Source organism: Myotis nattereri (assembly GCF_964212035.1).
Source record: "Myotis nattereri genome assembly, chromosome: 3".
NCBI lineage: Eukaryota > Metazoa > Chordata > Mammalia > Chiroptera > Vespertilionidae > Myotis > Myotis nattereri.
This window is the reverse complement of record NC_138077.1, coordinates 67891824-67908126: the sequence shown is the minus strand read 5'-3', so window position 1 is coordinate 67908126 and position 16303 is coordinate 67891824. Positions and strand designations below refer to the sequence as shown.

The 16303-nt window shown below is 43.6% G+C and overlaps 1 protein-coding gene and 1 pseudogene across 2 annotated transcripts in view; one reads left to right on the top strand and one right to left on the bottom strand.

The window, feature by feature from the left end:
* Positions 1 to 16303, top strand: part of PLCXD2 (phosphatidylinositol specific phospholipase C X domain containing 2) — a gene marked incomplete at its 5' end in the record, with an annotated part of 55249 nt that overhangs the window by 35114 nt on the left and 3832 nt on the right. Inside the window, 2 exons of the mRNA XM_081086694.1 lie at positions 5253 to 5713; positions 11934 to 12175. Coding sequence (XP_080942820.1) covers positions 5253 to 5713; positions 11934 to 12175 — 703 coding nt within the window. The remainder of the gene's footprint in view (positions 1 to 5252; positions 5714 to 11933; positions 12176 to 16303) is intronic.
* On the bottom strand, positions 4192 to 4566 carry LOC308515978 (small ribosomal subunit protein eS25-like; annotated as a pseudogene). Its single transcript has one exon. The product of its transcript is annotated as a small ribosomal subunit protein eS25-like (transcript).

Sequence of the window (16303 nt, the reverse complement as noted above, 5' to 3'; positions counted from 1 at the left end):
ACAGGGGGAATTAGGGATCAGGTCACAATGAGGCAGAAGAAAAGTAAGTTGTGATCAGAAAGTAGAATATTGAATGTTAAGATTTTAGAAGTGGGTGATGATAAAGGTCAGGCTATGATCAAGAGAGTGAGTGGCAGCTACAGTCAACAAGGTAGAGGCTAAGCTATCATTTCCATGTCACATCAACCAATAAGATGGAGAGGAACAGTACTTCAGGAGAGAAAATCCTCCAGACCCTAAGTATTTAAGATAAGGATTTCAGTCAATCACCCTTCCTCTCTCTAGTTTCTAACTAACAGATGACCAACAATAACAGTAACAATAGTTCAGTGCTTACTGTGTGTCGGTATTGTCCCAAGCACTTTGCGTACATTCTCATACTCACAGTTTTTGAGTAGGCACTGTCGAGCTCATTTTACAGATGAGAAAACAGGTGCAGTAAGCAACTTACTTGATACGGGTTATAAATCCTGAGGAGAAGATGTGGACAGAATTGGGATAGGAGAATATTTATGGAAGTCAGTAAAAGAAAGTGGACAGAGTCAAGGAAGTGGCCTGCCTATCAGTATATATTGCACACCAACATATGCCAGGCTCCGTGTATGGGTCTTGACAGAAAGGAGCCTGAAACCATGCACTGGAGCCACACTGGAGAGAGTCCTAAACTAGTTTGGGAGGGAGACGGGAGGAGGAAAATGACATAATCAGAAGTATCTTGAGATGATGTAACTTCTGGATATGAATGAATTGAGGCTGGAGTGAAAAGATAAAATCAGGGTTCTTTTGGTCCTGATTATATCAGGGTAATGAATGTGTGAACAAGAGGGTGGCAATTGAAGTTTAAAGGAAGAGACTGGTTTGATGTATTTTGCAAGAGTAAAATGCAGAGTTTTGGTAACTGATTGGATGCAGAGGGGGAGAGAGAAGGAAAAATTTAAACTGAATTCAATGTTTCAATCTGAGTGACTGAGTGAAGTATTGGCAGAAATTCAATAGCGGCACTTTGGGCGAAGGGACAGCCTGAGTGGCTGGGCTTTCAAAATGTGTAATTTATTGTGTGAGGAGACCATCAGGTGGAAGACCAAAGCAGGAAGTTGGAAGCAAATGTGGAACTTAGAAGAATCTAGTCTAGAGATGAGCTTTTGGTGTCATCTGTGCAATGGAACTGTGTAAACTAGGGGAGTGAATGAAAAGGTGCGGAAAGGCAGATAATAGAGATCCTTGGAACACATTTAAATTTGGGGACAAGAAGGAAGATGAGGAGCCAGCAAAGGAGACAGAAAGAGAGTGATAACAGGAGGATGGGAATGCCTTGAATTATGCATCATGGAAGACAAGGGAATGGAAGCTTGCAGAAAAAAAGCTGACTTAGCAAACTCTCAGAGAAGCCAGCAAGAATAAAGCCTATTTGGAGTTGTTGATTTGAAGGTAATAGGGATCAAAGTTAGCAATAGGAGGATAAGAGGTGGCCTATCCTTCTATGGGAAGAAGGGAGTAGATCATAGGTGACGAAGCAGCAGGATTGGCTTTCAAGAATCTGAGAATGAGGAAGAGGAGACAGTTGCCTGAAGGCATAAGGCATGTTTGGGAAAGGGCTTTGTTCTGTTCTTAAGATGAAGGGCACCACATAAATCTATTTTGGACAGAGATGAAGGAGCCATAGAGAGGGAGGAGTGAAGATGGATAGGCATCCCTGTGGCAGAAATCACAGCAGGAAGAGGTCCTTAGCTGTTTTCTAACCTTATCAGAAAACAAATGAGAAATCATGAAGCTGCCCCTCTAACAACCCAGACAGCCATTCTCTTAGAGAATAAAGGAAGACCAGTGGAGCAGGCTTTTTTCTTTTCCTCTTCTGGGAATGCATGAATTGAATCCACACATTGCAGACAGAGCGAAAAGGAACCCTTGCTATAGACATTCTTTTTTTTGTTAAATTTATCGGGGTGCCATTGGTTAATATGATCTTACTAGAGGCCCGGTGCATGAATTTTGTCAGGCTGGGCTGGCCAGGGTGAGGGGCTGAGGGAGGTTTGGGGGGGGGGGGCAATCGGGGCCCAGATCGGGCCGGTTGGCTGCCACAGTGCGTGTCATAGCGACCAGTCGCTCCTGTCGTTTCGGTTGTTTCGTCGTTCTGGTAGCTTGGCATATATAGATAGATATAGATATAGATATAGATATAGATATAGATATAGATATAGATATATAGATATGTTTCAGGTATGGATTTCTGTTACAAGATCCATATGTTGCACTGTGTGCCCACTACCCAAAGTCAGATCTTCTATCATCACCATATGTTAGAACCCCCTTCACTACCCATGCCATTTCCTCTGGCAGCTACCACACTGCTGTTTGTGTTCACAAGTTTCAGTTTTATATCCCACATATGCATGAAATCATATGGTTCTTAGCTTTTTCATCACTTTGATCTGCAGATTGCATACTTTGTAAATATTCTGTGTGCAGGAGGGGGGAAGACATTTTTATCCTGTTTTTCAAAAAAAAAGCAGAAATAGTTAAATAGAATTAAGTACCAATTTATTTCACTCTATGTGAGGCAAAAAGCTACCTGGGGGGAAAAATAAGTAGACAGTCAAAAGCATTGGCAGTAGTCAGAGATGATGGCTGGTTTTGACGGCTGTGGGCCTGGGTAGGACAACTACTGTGAAACATGCAGCGAACAGTCTGCTCCATTGTCCTGTCCTTTCCCGTCAAGGGGAGGGAGCGGGTGGCTCTGGACACAGGATGTCAGAAAGGAAGAGAGGAAATGGAAAAGGGAGCAGAGAGATAAAGAGAGACTCTGTGTTCCCAGTGCATATGCAGGCCCTCCCTCTTCTGTGGGACAGTCTGGGCACCGTGTGTGTCCCTGTGCATACAGAAGTGGTCCCTGAGGCCCCATCGCTGTCACATTGCTGCACAATCCTCAGCTTAGGAGAACAGTGTTGGAGTTGTTAGCACATCTCCCTCTGGAAACGAAACTGGCTCAGCAGCAACAAGACAATTCCAGAGGGGATCTGTCTCTCCTCCCTCGCTTGGATAATGGCTGTTCCCTGATACCCTCCCTGGCATTGCATTGCACACAGTCCTAAACAGCTGGGCTGCTAAGATGATTTAAAGAGAAGAGAGAGTGGGCTGTTCATCGTGTGTATGTAATGTATTCATAATAAATCTCTCAATGAGGAGGTATAAAGATTTCCCGTTTTTTTACAGCCAAAGAACAGCCAAAGGAAGCAGAGCATTAGGCAGGTATCCAGCGAGTGTCATGAACAGAAACAACCAATATGGGAAATCCAGGGGGGGCTTGCTCCACATTTCTAGTAGTAACAGCATTTTTTTTTTTACCTGAAATATGCTAGTAATTTTGTTGCTTGCAAAATTGGTTTTGCCTAATGATTGGTAAATATATTTTTTCTTAATAGTTACTGGATATTCTCCATGTTCTGGAAACTACATAAAAATAAAGCATTGCTTGTCACCTTTTTTTTTTTTTTCCTTTTTCACTTTATTTCTGAGAAGATAAAATAGTAGAAGATAAAGCCATCCCAGAATGATTTATTTTCAAGAAAATTGAAATAATAAAGCAGAAACAGTAAAGTTTTGTAAAGTTCTCTATATATTTTTTTTCTTTTTTTGTGGGGGTTTGGGTGAGAAAGAAGGGGGAAAGAGGGAGAGAGGGAAGCATTGATGTAAGAGAGACACATCAACTGGTTGCCTCCCATACGTGCCTCAACTGGGACCAGGAATTGAACCTACTACCCTTCAGTCCACAGGCCGACACTCTAACCACTGAGCAACAGTGGCCAGGGCAAGTTCTACATATTATATATGAAATGCATACTTTGAGGCTTAGTAAAACCGGTAACATAATCAACTAGTGTGAAATAAGCATTTTAATTTGTTAAAGATAATTTTCACCTTAGAAATATTTCCTCACTAAAGTTAGAAATGTGTCTATCATGGTCACTTATGCTTTATAACAATAAGATCATCTCAGGCAGAGGATTGGAACATGCTTTTGATCATTGAATAGCAGATTCGGCTCATTAATAGATGAGTTGAAATGAAGCCATATAACTAACCCATGTTGAACTTTGCAGAATGTTTATCTCATCTGTCAAGAAATCATTCCTATGGACTTTTTATTTAATAAAGTTTTATTTCTCAAAATGTATAGCTGGTGGGACCTGTTGCTCATGCATCTTCACCAGCAGCTAGGACATCCCCACCCTTGGTGTTTCTGGTGTAAATTACTTGAGCTCTGTGCTTTGCAGCTAGTTTAATAAGTCCTTTGCTATGGAGCTCCTCAAGGGCTGCCCTGGCCCACGCACCACGGATATGCAGTCTCTCAGAGACAGCAGCTGGCTATAAGCTTATAGTTGGGAACTTCCTTACCGAGTTTGTCATATGTTGCTTCGTCAAACAAGACTAGGTTATTGAGCTTGTCCCGAACTGTGCCTTTGGACCACGTCTTCTTTTGTTCTTGCCCCCAGATTTGTTCACTGGGTCTTTGTCCTTCTTTGCCAACTTTTCAATATCTTTCTTCGTGTTGTTGTCCTTGAGTGGCATAGTGAACTTGAAGAGCAGCTGCTACCACGGCAGCCTCGATAAGATGTCCCCTACGGACTTGTTTTACAATAGTAAAATAGTATTTACAAAAGCACAAAAAATAGTCGGAATTTTTAAGCAATTCTGCCTTTCCTAGAATTTAGATGCCTATCCCAGCATTGCTGAGATGGACATCGAGTTTTCATACCCTCTGTTTCAATGGCTATGTGAATGACGTTGGTATGCTACCATTAAGCACTCCTCTGTGAGGGACACTCAAGCCACCTCCAGTTTGTCTCTGTTATGAATATTCTCCAGCACACATTTGTTTTTCCAAAATTAGTTTATTTCCTCAAAATAGCTCTCCTGAAATGAAATTACTAGATCAAGTGCTATGATTATTTTCAAGCTCCTCTTTCCAAGCATATTTCTAAATAGCTTTCCAAACAGGTATTTATTCATTTACCTTACACTAGCAATATATGAGGATTACAGTTTTACGCCAGGCTTAACAAGCTGCTAAATGCGGCATGACTTTTATTTGTGCTTATTTCATTCCTAGAAAGCATGAAAAAATTTGCAATTATTTGTTTACAATTTTTTGGTGTGTATTTGTCTCCTAATTTTTGTTTGTTTTCCTACCAATTGGCATATTTTTTGCCAGGTCCAGTCTCAACTGTTTTCCTCACCTTTATTCCTCTGTGTAGGCTCCCATGATTCGTTCAGCTACTGGGTAGATGAGAAATCCCCAGTGGGGCCTGACCAAACCCGAGCTGTCATGCGCCTTGCCCGGATCTCCTTGGTGAAGAAGCTAATGAAGAAATGGTCTGTGACTCAGAACCTGACCTTCCGAGAGCAGCTCGAGGCTGGGATCCGCTACTTTGACCTGCGTGTGTCATCCAAGCCAGGGGATACCGACCAGGAGATCTACTTCATCCACGGACTTTTTGGCATCAAGGTCTGGGATGGGCTGATGGAGATTGACTCGTTTCTTACACAGCACCCCCGAGAGATTGTCTTCCTGGATTTCAACCACTTCTACGCCATGGATGAGGCCCATCACAAATATCTGGTTCACCGGATGCAGGAGGCCTTTGGAAACAAGCTGTGCTCGGCCTGCAATGTGGAGAGTCTGACCCTGCAGATCCTGTGGGAGAAGAAGTGCCAGGTAGGAGAACCAAGATGAGAGAACAGGACTGTTTCTGCCTCTTCTGTATCGCCAGCTGTAAGACGGCTCATTGCAGGGCTCTTAGTCTAGAAGGCATAGATGGTTTGGAATATTAAATATACTCACACAAGCTCCTGGGCTCCAGGATAGCTTCAAGGGCTTCCCTGGCAGGGATGAACACCTACCAAATATTTAAAACTTTATGGCAACCTGTTTGGCATCTAAATTGACTTTGAATGGCCTGGCCAGAACCAGCCCTAGCAAAGTTGTGAAATGAACCAGTTGGTCATACCATTTTACTTTCTCCCATAAAGTCCACTTTTAACCCCCCTGTTTCCCCTTGGGGCAGTCCCTTCCATCCTGCCTTCAACTCAATGTCATATCATTCCTGCCAAGTACTGATTGATAAGTAAAAACATCAGCTGACAAAGGCATGTGAAGTGATCATTTCAGGTGTGTTAATATTTTAAAAGGCCATCTTCACAGAATTTGGGTCATAGTGGGAAAGAACTAAGAAAGGAAGAGCCCTGGGAGGGATTCAGGCTTGGAGACTAATCCCCAGTTGCTTATGCTGAGAAGAGTCCCCAAACCTAGACCCAGGAGGCATATACCCAAGAAAAGGAATGTGGGCCTCAGATATATTCTGCTCTGATCCCCCAAAAATAGTAGATAGTGGGAAACAAGAGCTCCCAGAATGGTCAGCTTCCAATTTAGACTCTCTTTAAAAAGAAAAAAAAAAGTACTTTTGATTCATAATTGCTCACTTGCTCAGATACATTAACCAAAACATCTTAAAGAGGCAGTTATTAACTTATGGAAGAGCTTTTAATTAAAAATCTATTAAAGATTATTCACTTGCAAATACGTTTTGAACACCAAGTATGTGCTAAGTGAACACCAGTCTAAGCACTTGAGATAAATTAGTAAATGAAACAAGGATCCTTGCCCCTTAATGGAACTTTCATTCAGGTGGAGGGAGACAGTTCATAGATAGTAAACATAATAAACACATTCCATATAATGCAGAGAGTGGTAAGAGCCATGAAGAAGAAAGGTGAGCTGGTGAGGGGAGCCAGGGTTCTGTGGGCTGGAGAGTTGGTCACAGTTTTAAATAGGTCTGTCAGGGCAGCCCTCATTGCAAGATGGCATGGGAGGGAGTTAGTCACATGGACATTGGAGGAAGAGCTTTCCCAGGAGAGGAGCAGCCCTGGCAGAGCCCTCAGCAGGAGTGTGCCAACATCTTTGAAGAAAAGCAGGGGGCACTGGAGAGCAGAGCCTGGCATGGAGGAGGTCAGAGGAAGAATGGCTGAGTATGTGGGCCTGTGGCGCTGTAAGGACTGGGCTTGTACTCTGAGTGAAGGTGTCTGACTTAGTGGTAATGGTCTCTCCCTCTGGTTACCAGGAAGAGACCAGGAATAGGGGGAGGGGACGAAGAGGGGAAACCAGGGAGGAGACTGTTCTTGGGAAGTGGTCAGATTCTGAACCTATCAGAAGGGGGAGCCAACAGGGTTGCCTAATGGTTGAGGTTCAGGGTGTGAAAGGAAGTGAGGTTCTAGGATAACTCCCAGGTTTGACCTGAGTAATTGGAAACACTGGATTGTTTTATACACTCATAAAAGCGCTTAAGTCCTTAGACTCACAAAGGCTAATGAGTTAAGTCTTAGTATCTGTTAAATTTATCTAAGCTATTTTTCCTCAGAAAAACATGTGTAAGTGATGGTTTGCCAACTATTTGCCACACCCCTTCCTCCAAACCTGAGTTTATATACATTTAGACTCACAAGTCTCATTTGGAGAGATTTTTTTTTTACCCCTGTGGAGTCTCTCTCTTACAATATTAAATAACTGGTGCCCCAGTGCAAGGATTTGTGCACATTGAAAGGAAATTAATTAGAAGGTAGCCAGCAGGGCAGGACTGGGCGAGACAGGCCAGACACGCCCTGGAGCCAACCTCCTGTGGTCCCTCCCTGGCCAGCTGCACCTGGGGCAGGGCTGTGGCTTGAAGGTCATCTGTGGAGTGAGCCAGGTCCCTTCAGCAGGTGGGGTCCCTTGACCTGGCCTGCGGGGATCGGGCCAAAACTGGCTCTCCCACATCCCCTGAGGGGTCCCAGATTGTGCGAGGGTGGTTCTCAGGTGACGCACCTCAGAATCAGGCTCCCTCCTCTCTGGTTCCAGGTGCATCACATGAGAACCGCTGCTGCCAAGTCACCGCAGCTCAGCAGCTCCTGCATTGAGCATCTTCCCCCTGGTGTTCAGTGCATGTCATAGCTATCGTTCAGAGAGTTGCTTAGCCTTTTATATATATAGATAGGAATAGCAACAACAGGAACAGCTAACATTTAGTGAGCCTTTACAATGTGCAAAGTACATATATTAACTCATTTATCATTTCAACTACAGTATGAGATAGGTATTTTGTTATTATTCTCTCTTTACAGGTGAGAAAACTGAGGCATGGTGAGATTAAGCAAGCTGCCCAGGAGAACATGTTAGTGAGTGACAGGAGCCAGGAATCCACTACAGGCTCCCCAGAGTTCCCTCCGCTTTTCAGGCTCCCGGGCTCCCAGGAATGCTCACACATCTTGGTGATTTTCACAACTGGTGTCATAGACTATGCTAATTAAACACTCTTTTTATTGATGCCACACCACACACACTAAACTGTTATGGAATCTGTAGTAGTAACAGGTGTCTTCAGGAGTAATGAATGGTGTGGACAGTGACCGTCTAGCAACACCGTGATGATCTATCAGAGTTGTTAAGTACGGGCTAATCTGTATCCTCCACTACAGAGATGCCTAAAGACCCTGGGATGGCATCTCAGGGAAAGGGAGAGTGTCATCAATTTGAATTCTAGACTGTCCCTGTCCCCCTTCCTTTCCAAAGTTTTCCCTGACAGGTTTCTCCTTGAAAGCAAAATGAGACAGCAGAGCCATCAGTCATCCCTCCCTGTTGGGCAGTCCCCTACTGGTGGTTAAGCTTTAAATATTCATTATGTAATGAGCTGCCTTGCATGTAAGCCCCTGAGTATTTTATTACTACAATTTAATAGCAAGAAGTGTATCACCATTCAGTCACATTTCATTTACTCATAAGCAGTTACATCACCGCTCACAGATATATATTTGTACATGAGTGGCTATGAGTTTTCAGGGTATAATGAACTCGAAAATTTAATCTACAGATTGGCAGTATTTAGAATCTTACTGAGAAAGTAAGAATACATAACACTAGCAAAATACAAAGCAACTGCCATACAATTACAAGATAAAATGGCCTCAAATGTACTATACGAAGAATGGGGTTTTTGTAACCAATCGATTGAAAAATAGTACATAGTATACATCCATATCCCAGGGGCCTCAGAAAGGACCGATCAGAATAAGAGGAGGTCAATGAAGGAATAATTCTCAAAGGAAATGATATTTTAAATCTGAATCTCAAGAGAAAAACTAAATATAATTGCTGAGCTGGATGGGGAGAGTATCTCAGAGAAAAATACAGCAGAGTGAGGGGGGAGGCTGATACAAACACAGGCCCTGGACAAGAGTTACTGCCCCTGAAAATCTGTAGAATAAAAGTTGGTGTGCTAGTCCCACCTCCTACTGTAAATAGAAATTCTCCTGGAACCTTTAGGATCAAATCACTCACAAAGGCTCTTGAGGAAAGGCATAAAATCCCTTTCATGTAATTGGTACTTTTTGCATCTTTTACAAAGGCTAAGGAAAGAGCAGCACTGTCCTCTCATTCCCTGGCATTCCTTCCAGGGGCAGGCAGCCTGGTCAGTGATCAGAAGGGCCCTGTCCAAGGGTCACACAGCCCGCCTCTCCCGCAGCCCGTTCCATGGGCCAGCTTTCCTCACTCAGGGACATTGGAGACCCCAGCCTTCCAAACCAGCTAATTACCCCGCCAGCAGGAAATCCTCCCGATCTCCCAGACAATCTGCTTACAGTGAGCCTGTGATTAACCTCATTAGCACATGTGTTTACCACAGACAGCATTAGCAGTCAGTCAGACATTACTCAAAACCATTACAAACAAGAACAGCCATTAGCCCGTTCAGGGCTCTGGGCCTGGCACTCCTACTGTAGGCCTCCAGGAGCAGTTAGCCAGGCACCATGGTTAAGAGATAAAGGCTCACAGGAAACAAAACACACATTCAGAGTCCTTTGTGGGTGCCTGGAGGATTATGCTCTCCGTCCAGCTACCCCAGGATTGCAGTCCAAGGAGTGTAAACAGCACGCTGCGTTCCTCCAAGCAGAGATCACTGTGCCCTGAGGGGGGAGAATATGTTACTTCTAGAAACCTAAGCAGCAGAGCTCTGAATTGGGACAACCAAAATAGCAACTCCCTGTCCCTCAGCTGCGTCTCAGAAACTAATTAATGCTGTAGATGTGGCTTGCTAATTATTTCCAAATCACCACCATCCTAAGAGGTCCCACTGGAGACCTGCACCTCCCAGAAGTCTTCTTCCCTGCCTAGGGTACGTTCCTGCTCCCTCCTGGGAAGGGATAGTTCATTCAGAATCAGTACCCACAAGTTCACTGTGTTGATCGCAACTCCTAGAGCAGGGGTGGGCAACCTTTTTGTAATTGCATGCCAAAACCAACAAAATCTCTGACTCAAAATTCTTCTGCTTGCCAACCCTAATTTTTTGAGAACATGTTACGCCTACTTGATATCTCTTAAGGTGTACGTATGTGAAGAACCTTGAAGAAATAATAAAATTCATTTGAGCGAAAAAAACAGTATATGATGATGAAAAATACATTTATTTTTTAATGTATGCATGTACACTGATAGTCCGACAGAAAACTTTATGGCTCCATTTGATATTATCAGTGGGACTTTTGCTGCTGCATCACTGATGACAGAGATTTTACATCAGGTTTATATTTCGTGACCTTCAGAGATACGCACAAGCTACTACTTTCATCTGTCAGGCTACTCCTATTACGAGACTTAACAAAATTCATCACTGAGAATAAAGATTCACAAGTGTATGTGGATGAAACAAAACACTGGTCAGATCTAGGAAGGCAGGGAGAGTTAAGGCAGAGGCATAGAAATTGCTCTTCCCCTCTCTCGTCAATCCATGTCTATGGTCTTTAAGATAACTTGTTATGTAAAATTATTTATTTATCTAAGATGCACCTACACTGAATTTATCTGAAAAATTAAAAAGTCGATATTAAGAAAAAAATTGTAAATGGAAGATTATAAGAGAGGGTTTCGCATGCCAGCAAAAGTTACTGGCGTGCCATGTTTGGCATGCGTGCCAGGGGTTGCCCACCCCTGTCCTAGAGCTCAGTGCCAATTTCATGAGCATTTGAGTCATGACTTGTAGTTTCAGGGGTTCTTCGCCTGGTGTGAGGAATATAAGAAGTCTGTGAATTTAACTGAAAAGTATATACCCATAGATTATGGATGCAGTCACCCTCAGAAGTATTGGCCCTGTAACTATGACTTTATCCCTATAGAAATCACATATATCTCCATATCACACATCAGCTATTGCAGATATCTTGAAATATCATTTATACTCATCATTAATTCAAAATTATGGACCTTGTACTTACCATAAAATATTTTTATTTAATATATTTATTATGAAACACATACATCAGTTTATTACAAATTCAATTAATATATTCGTAGCTCTATTTCCATCTTATTGATTTCTTTTGTAATCCTGTCTATTTTATTTTATGCATTCATTTAAATCATAGCCTGAGAAGGGGTTCACGGTTTTACCATACTTTCAAAATGCTAACAAAAATAAAGTTAAGAAGAGGCAGAGCAGCATCGAACAGACTGTCAAACTACAGCGGAAAGCCCAGGGAGAGGTGGGGGGAGGGGGGGGGTGTGGTAAGAGATCAACCAAAGGTTATGCATATGAGCATAACCAATGGACACAAGACACTGGGGTGTAGGAGAGGCAGGGGAAATGTCAAGGGGGGGAAAAAAGGAGACATATATAATCCTCTTTGTAATACTTTAAGCAATAAAACAAAATTTAAAAAAAGAATCTTTAACTCAGACTTATGCAAATGCTTAAATCCTTGCATATTAACTTTTCTAAATATATATATATATCAATTCTTGAATTTCCATGTGTTTATATTTGTTTGCCTTTCCTCCTAGCAATTGCGTCAAGCCAAGGAGTTGATACTCAGTTTGTTCATGACTTGCTTTACTTTTTCTGTTTTGGACATCTCAGGTTCTTATTTTCTATCACTGCCCCTTCTACAAGCAATACCCCTTCTTGTGGCCTGGAAAGAAGATCCCAGCACCCTGGGCAAATACCACCAGTGTGCGCAAACTAATCCTCTTCTTGGAGACCACTCTGAGTGAGCGGGCCCCACGTGGCTCCTTCCATGTCTCTCAAGCGATTCTCACCCCCAGAGCAAAGACCATCGCCCGAGGCCTGGTCGGTGGCCTCAAGAACACACTGGTTCACAGGTAAGAATTTGCTCCCATCTCCAGAGTAAAGTTATTTTTTTTAATGTATTTTTATTCTCTTCTGAATAAACAGCAGTAAAACCATACAGTTTGAAGATTTAAAATACTGCAAGAGAAAATACCTTATTTGAAAAAGCTGTTCACTTGAGGTAGCTTGCATTAACTGAGTCCATAGGAGTTCTAAATACTTTATTAAAATGTACACATTACACCATAAATACGTTCTAAGTGTTGATGCTAAAGTATAGCCCTTGAAGCCAACACCAGCCTGTTCACCTCTAGCACGGGGTGCATCCTGTGCTTGCCACTGTCCTCTTAGCTGTCCCAAGTATTCACTTATGAAGCATTAAATGTGACTTCTGTGCTAGGTGCTAGGGATTCAGAGATAACCCTTCAAAGATTTGGGATGTCCTTCCCCTTCCACAGTGACAGTGAGTCCTAAGAAGCGGCTTAGGGTGCCACCAACCATGCTATAGCTTTAAATGCTTCCACAGAGCAGACTCAATCCTGACTGTGCCATTAGGCAGGAGAATCTCCAGAAATTTTGTATTAGATTATGTTCTTTGTGCTGGACACCAATAGATAATAAGTGTTTCAAGAAAAAGGTTGCTTTCTGGCTGGTGTTGCACAGTGGTTGAACATCCACCTATGAACCAGGAGGTCATGGTTCAATTCCTGGTCAGGGCACATCCCCGAATTTCAGACACAATTCCCAGTAAGGGGCATGCAGGAAGCAGCCGAACAATGATTCTCTCTCATCATTAATGTTTCTGTCTCTCTCTCTTCTCTTCCTCCCTGAAATCAATAAAAATATATTTGGAAGGAAAAAAAAGGATCATATATATATATATATATATATGCATGTGTGTATGTCTATATACATGTATATGTGTATGTATGAAGAGACTGTTATAAATATATTTGGATGTAGGGTATCCTTTTCAATCCAAGCTGAGGAATCTAATTTGCTTGGGTTACCAGGGATATTTGCAAAAATCACTTTGGTTCTGGAGTTCCAGGTGGTGAGCTTCAGAATTCAGACAGTAAAAGATTCATCCAGAAGCATGTTCCTATTTGCCTGTTTGGCTCTGAGTCTGGATAGCATGCCTTCAGGTAGCAAGAGTTCACCTGGCAGGAGTGTGGGTAGTGAGAAACACTGGGACTTCTCTTTCTCGGTGGCAGCTCCTGGTGACATGGCCATGAACAGTACCAGAAAACCCTTTTTGTGGGTCTCTACTGAGTCTGGACTGAATTGCTTGTGCTGAATTTGGAAAAGAGCATATCATAAACTAGCAGTATATCTCTGAAAGATCCAGAGTTATGAACTTTCTTTTCTATAATATATTTTCACTTATCCATACCATTTCCCCCATGCCTTTGATAAATTTGTAGACTAACATTACTTATTTATTTATTTATTTATTTGTTCATTTAACAATGACGGAGAACCTAGGAGCAGCTAGGTCCACAGATACCAGATGAATAATGCAGTCTCTGCCCTCGCGGAACTTACAGTCCATTGGAACAAATAAACATACACATTTCTATCAAACAACATGAAAATCACTATTATAAACATCTGTGCGGAGAGCTGTACTAATGAGGAGAGGGCATATTTAAAAATAAGGACAGGTTACCTTTGTATACTGTGTTCTGAATGTACAGTACCCTCTTGCAGATGACTTTGTTTCACTATTAAATCCAACCAGCCTCTATGAGGGCACATTGTCTGGGGCACACGATCATCCCCATTTCAGGTGGGGCTCAGTAAGCTGCCATGGCCAGGACCCACGTAGCTAGTAAGCGGCAATGATATGTCTCAAATGGGGACTGCGTATTGCTGGACTGTAGCCCTTTTCAGTGTTCAGCACTGACTTGAGGTAGATGTTTCAGAGCCCCGTTCTTTTCTGCCCCACTGGCCTGTGATTGTCTTACTAGCAGCACCTGAATATGATCAGATCTTACTGGTTACAACTACCAACCCACAGAGTCACAATGCTTTTCATATTCATAAATTCCTAGAGTTTTAATCTGGCTTCAAATGAAGCACACGGCTCTGTGACTTAGTGCTAACGATGGCAGCCGGTGCCCAAAGCCAAGGCACCCTGGCATGCCAGAGCCCTTGCCTGCTGGTGGCAAGCAGATGTCTCCGAGACGGAAACAGACTCGGGCATCTCGACTCCATCTGGTCACAAGAATATTGCAGGGATACACCCTGCATTCCTAGGCTCCACATCATCTGAAGGAGGAAGTTCAGCTGTGGTCAAGCGTTGGTCCCCTCACACCAGCACGACCTGCGGCTGGCATTTCCTCTGGGCTGCGGGACAAGCCTAGGAAAGAAGCAGGTGGCCCAGAGCCTGCCCCTGACTGCAACACCGGAAAGTCAGTCCTGACTAAGGCACACAGGAGTATGTCAGACTGGTCCCGGCGCTGGCCATCAGCTTAGCCAGGAGAAAGGTGACAAGGCATCTTTCTGCTTTGGTTCTTGAGTTCCAGGTGGTGAGCATCAGAATTCAGACAGTGAAAGATTGTCCTACAAGTGTAGAGGTGGTATTCTCAGCAGAGAGTTAACTGTCCCCCCACCCCGGACTGTTAAGTGAATTTCAGACCCAAGATCCCATTTCCTTGGTTCATTACTCTAAAAGGAAGCTAAGAATAGAATTCCAACTGAATTTCTATGATAGTTTTCCCTAGATAGTTAGACACCTTGCACTTCCACCAAAATGAACTGAAAGGAATTCTTGCCTATGCCTGAGGACAGAACAGCCATGGGACTGTGGACGTGGATGGGAACAAGGGCTGAAAGCAGAGGCCTGAGGTTCAAGCCTGACTTGGTCCCTCTACGTCCTGAATCATGTTCCCTGAAAAGTCAGTGCTGAAGCCCCAGTAGCTACAGTGTGACTATATTTGGAGACAGGCCTTAATAAAGAGGTGATTAAATTAAAATGAGTTCAGTTAGAGTGGGATCTAATTCAATCTGACTGGTGCTTTTACAAGAAGGGGAAATTTGGACACACGGAGAGACATCAGGGATGTGGGCAGAGGGAAAAGGCCATGTGAGGACACAGAGAGAAGGGAGCCATCTGCAAGCCAGGGAGAGAGGCGTAGAAGAAACCAAACCTGCCAACACTTTGACCTTGGACTTCCAGCCCCCAGACTATGAGAACATAAATTTCTGTTGTTTAATGCCACCCAGTCTGTGGCATTTTCTTATGGCAGCCCTAGCAAACGAATGCAGCCCCTTAACAACAGAGAGGGCTTTGGCAAGTTTGCTGAGGTTTCCTCACCAGTTGAATGGGGTGAATAATACCATATAATATTGTAGAGTCTTCACATGAAAATGCCTACTACAGCACCTGGCACAAAATAGGTACGTCATCCTATTGGCAGGCAGATGTCTCCCTGTGTACGGAGACCCAGAAACATGGTGCAGGAGCCTCACAGTGCAGGGGCCTCACGGTGCAGGGGGCCTCACGGTGCAGGGGCCTCCAAGTCAAAAGGAAGTTCCTAGCCTCCTGCCCTGCAGCCCAGGGGGTTTGGTGCCCACAGTCAGCAGCGCCTGACTCGGCCTGTCCACTGACCTCTCATCTTGGTAAATGTCGGGAGTTAAGAAAATAAAGTGGCTCCTCCTCACGGTGGATTCTACAGTTCCCTTTCGTTGTACATAACCCTGGTTATTTGACCCTGGCCTTGGTTGACACCTGCAACCCGAAGCTGACACAGAGCTCGTTGTCATCTGAGACTGCAGGTGCGTGCCTTTCCCCCATTTCTCTGCCCAGGTTCCAGGGATCCCTGGAGGTTTGGCTCTGGCTGGAGTCAGCTGGAGTTGCCACCGAGCCTTCAAGTCTCATTTCCCCAGGATAACCAGAAGATGGCGCCTGTATTTCATACTTAAACATCCACGAACTTAAAAAGTCTTGAATGTGTCAGTGTTTCTGTGGCCCTCCTATGAGCCATTGTGTATTCCAGGTCTTTGTCTCTAAGAGCAGACTGGATTTGGGGCCCTTCAATCTCGGGCCACAACATTTTGCCACGTAGGTGACAGGATGTGACAATCACATTAGGAAAGTTTCTTACCCCAGCACCCAAATGCCTCTGCCTCACACTGTACCATCTATGATTCCTTCT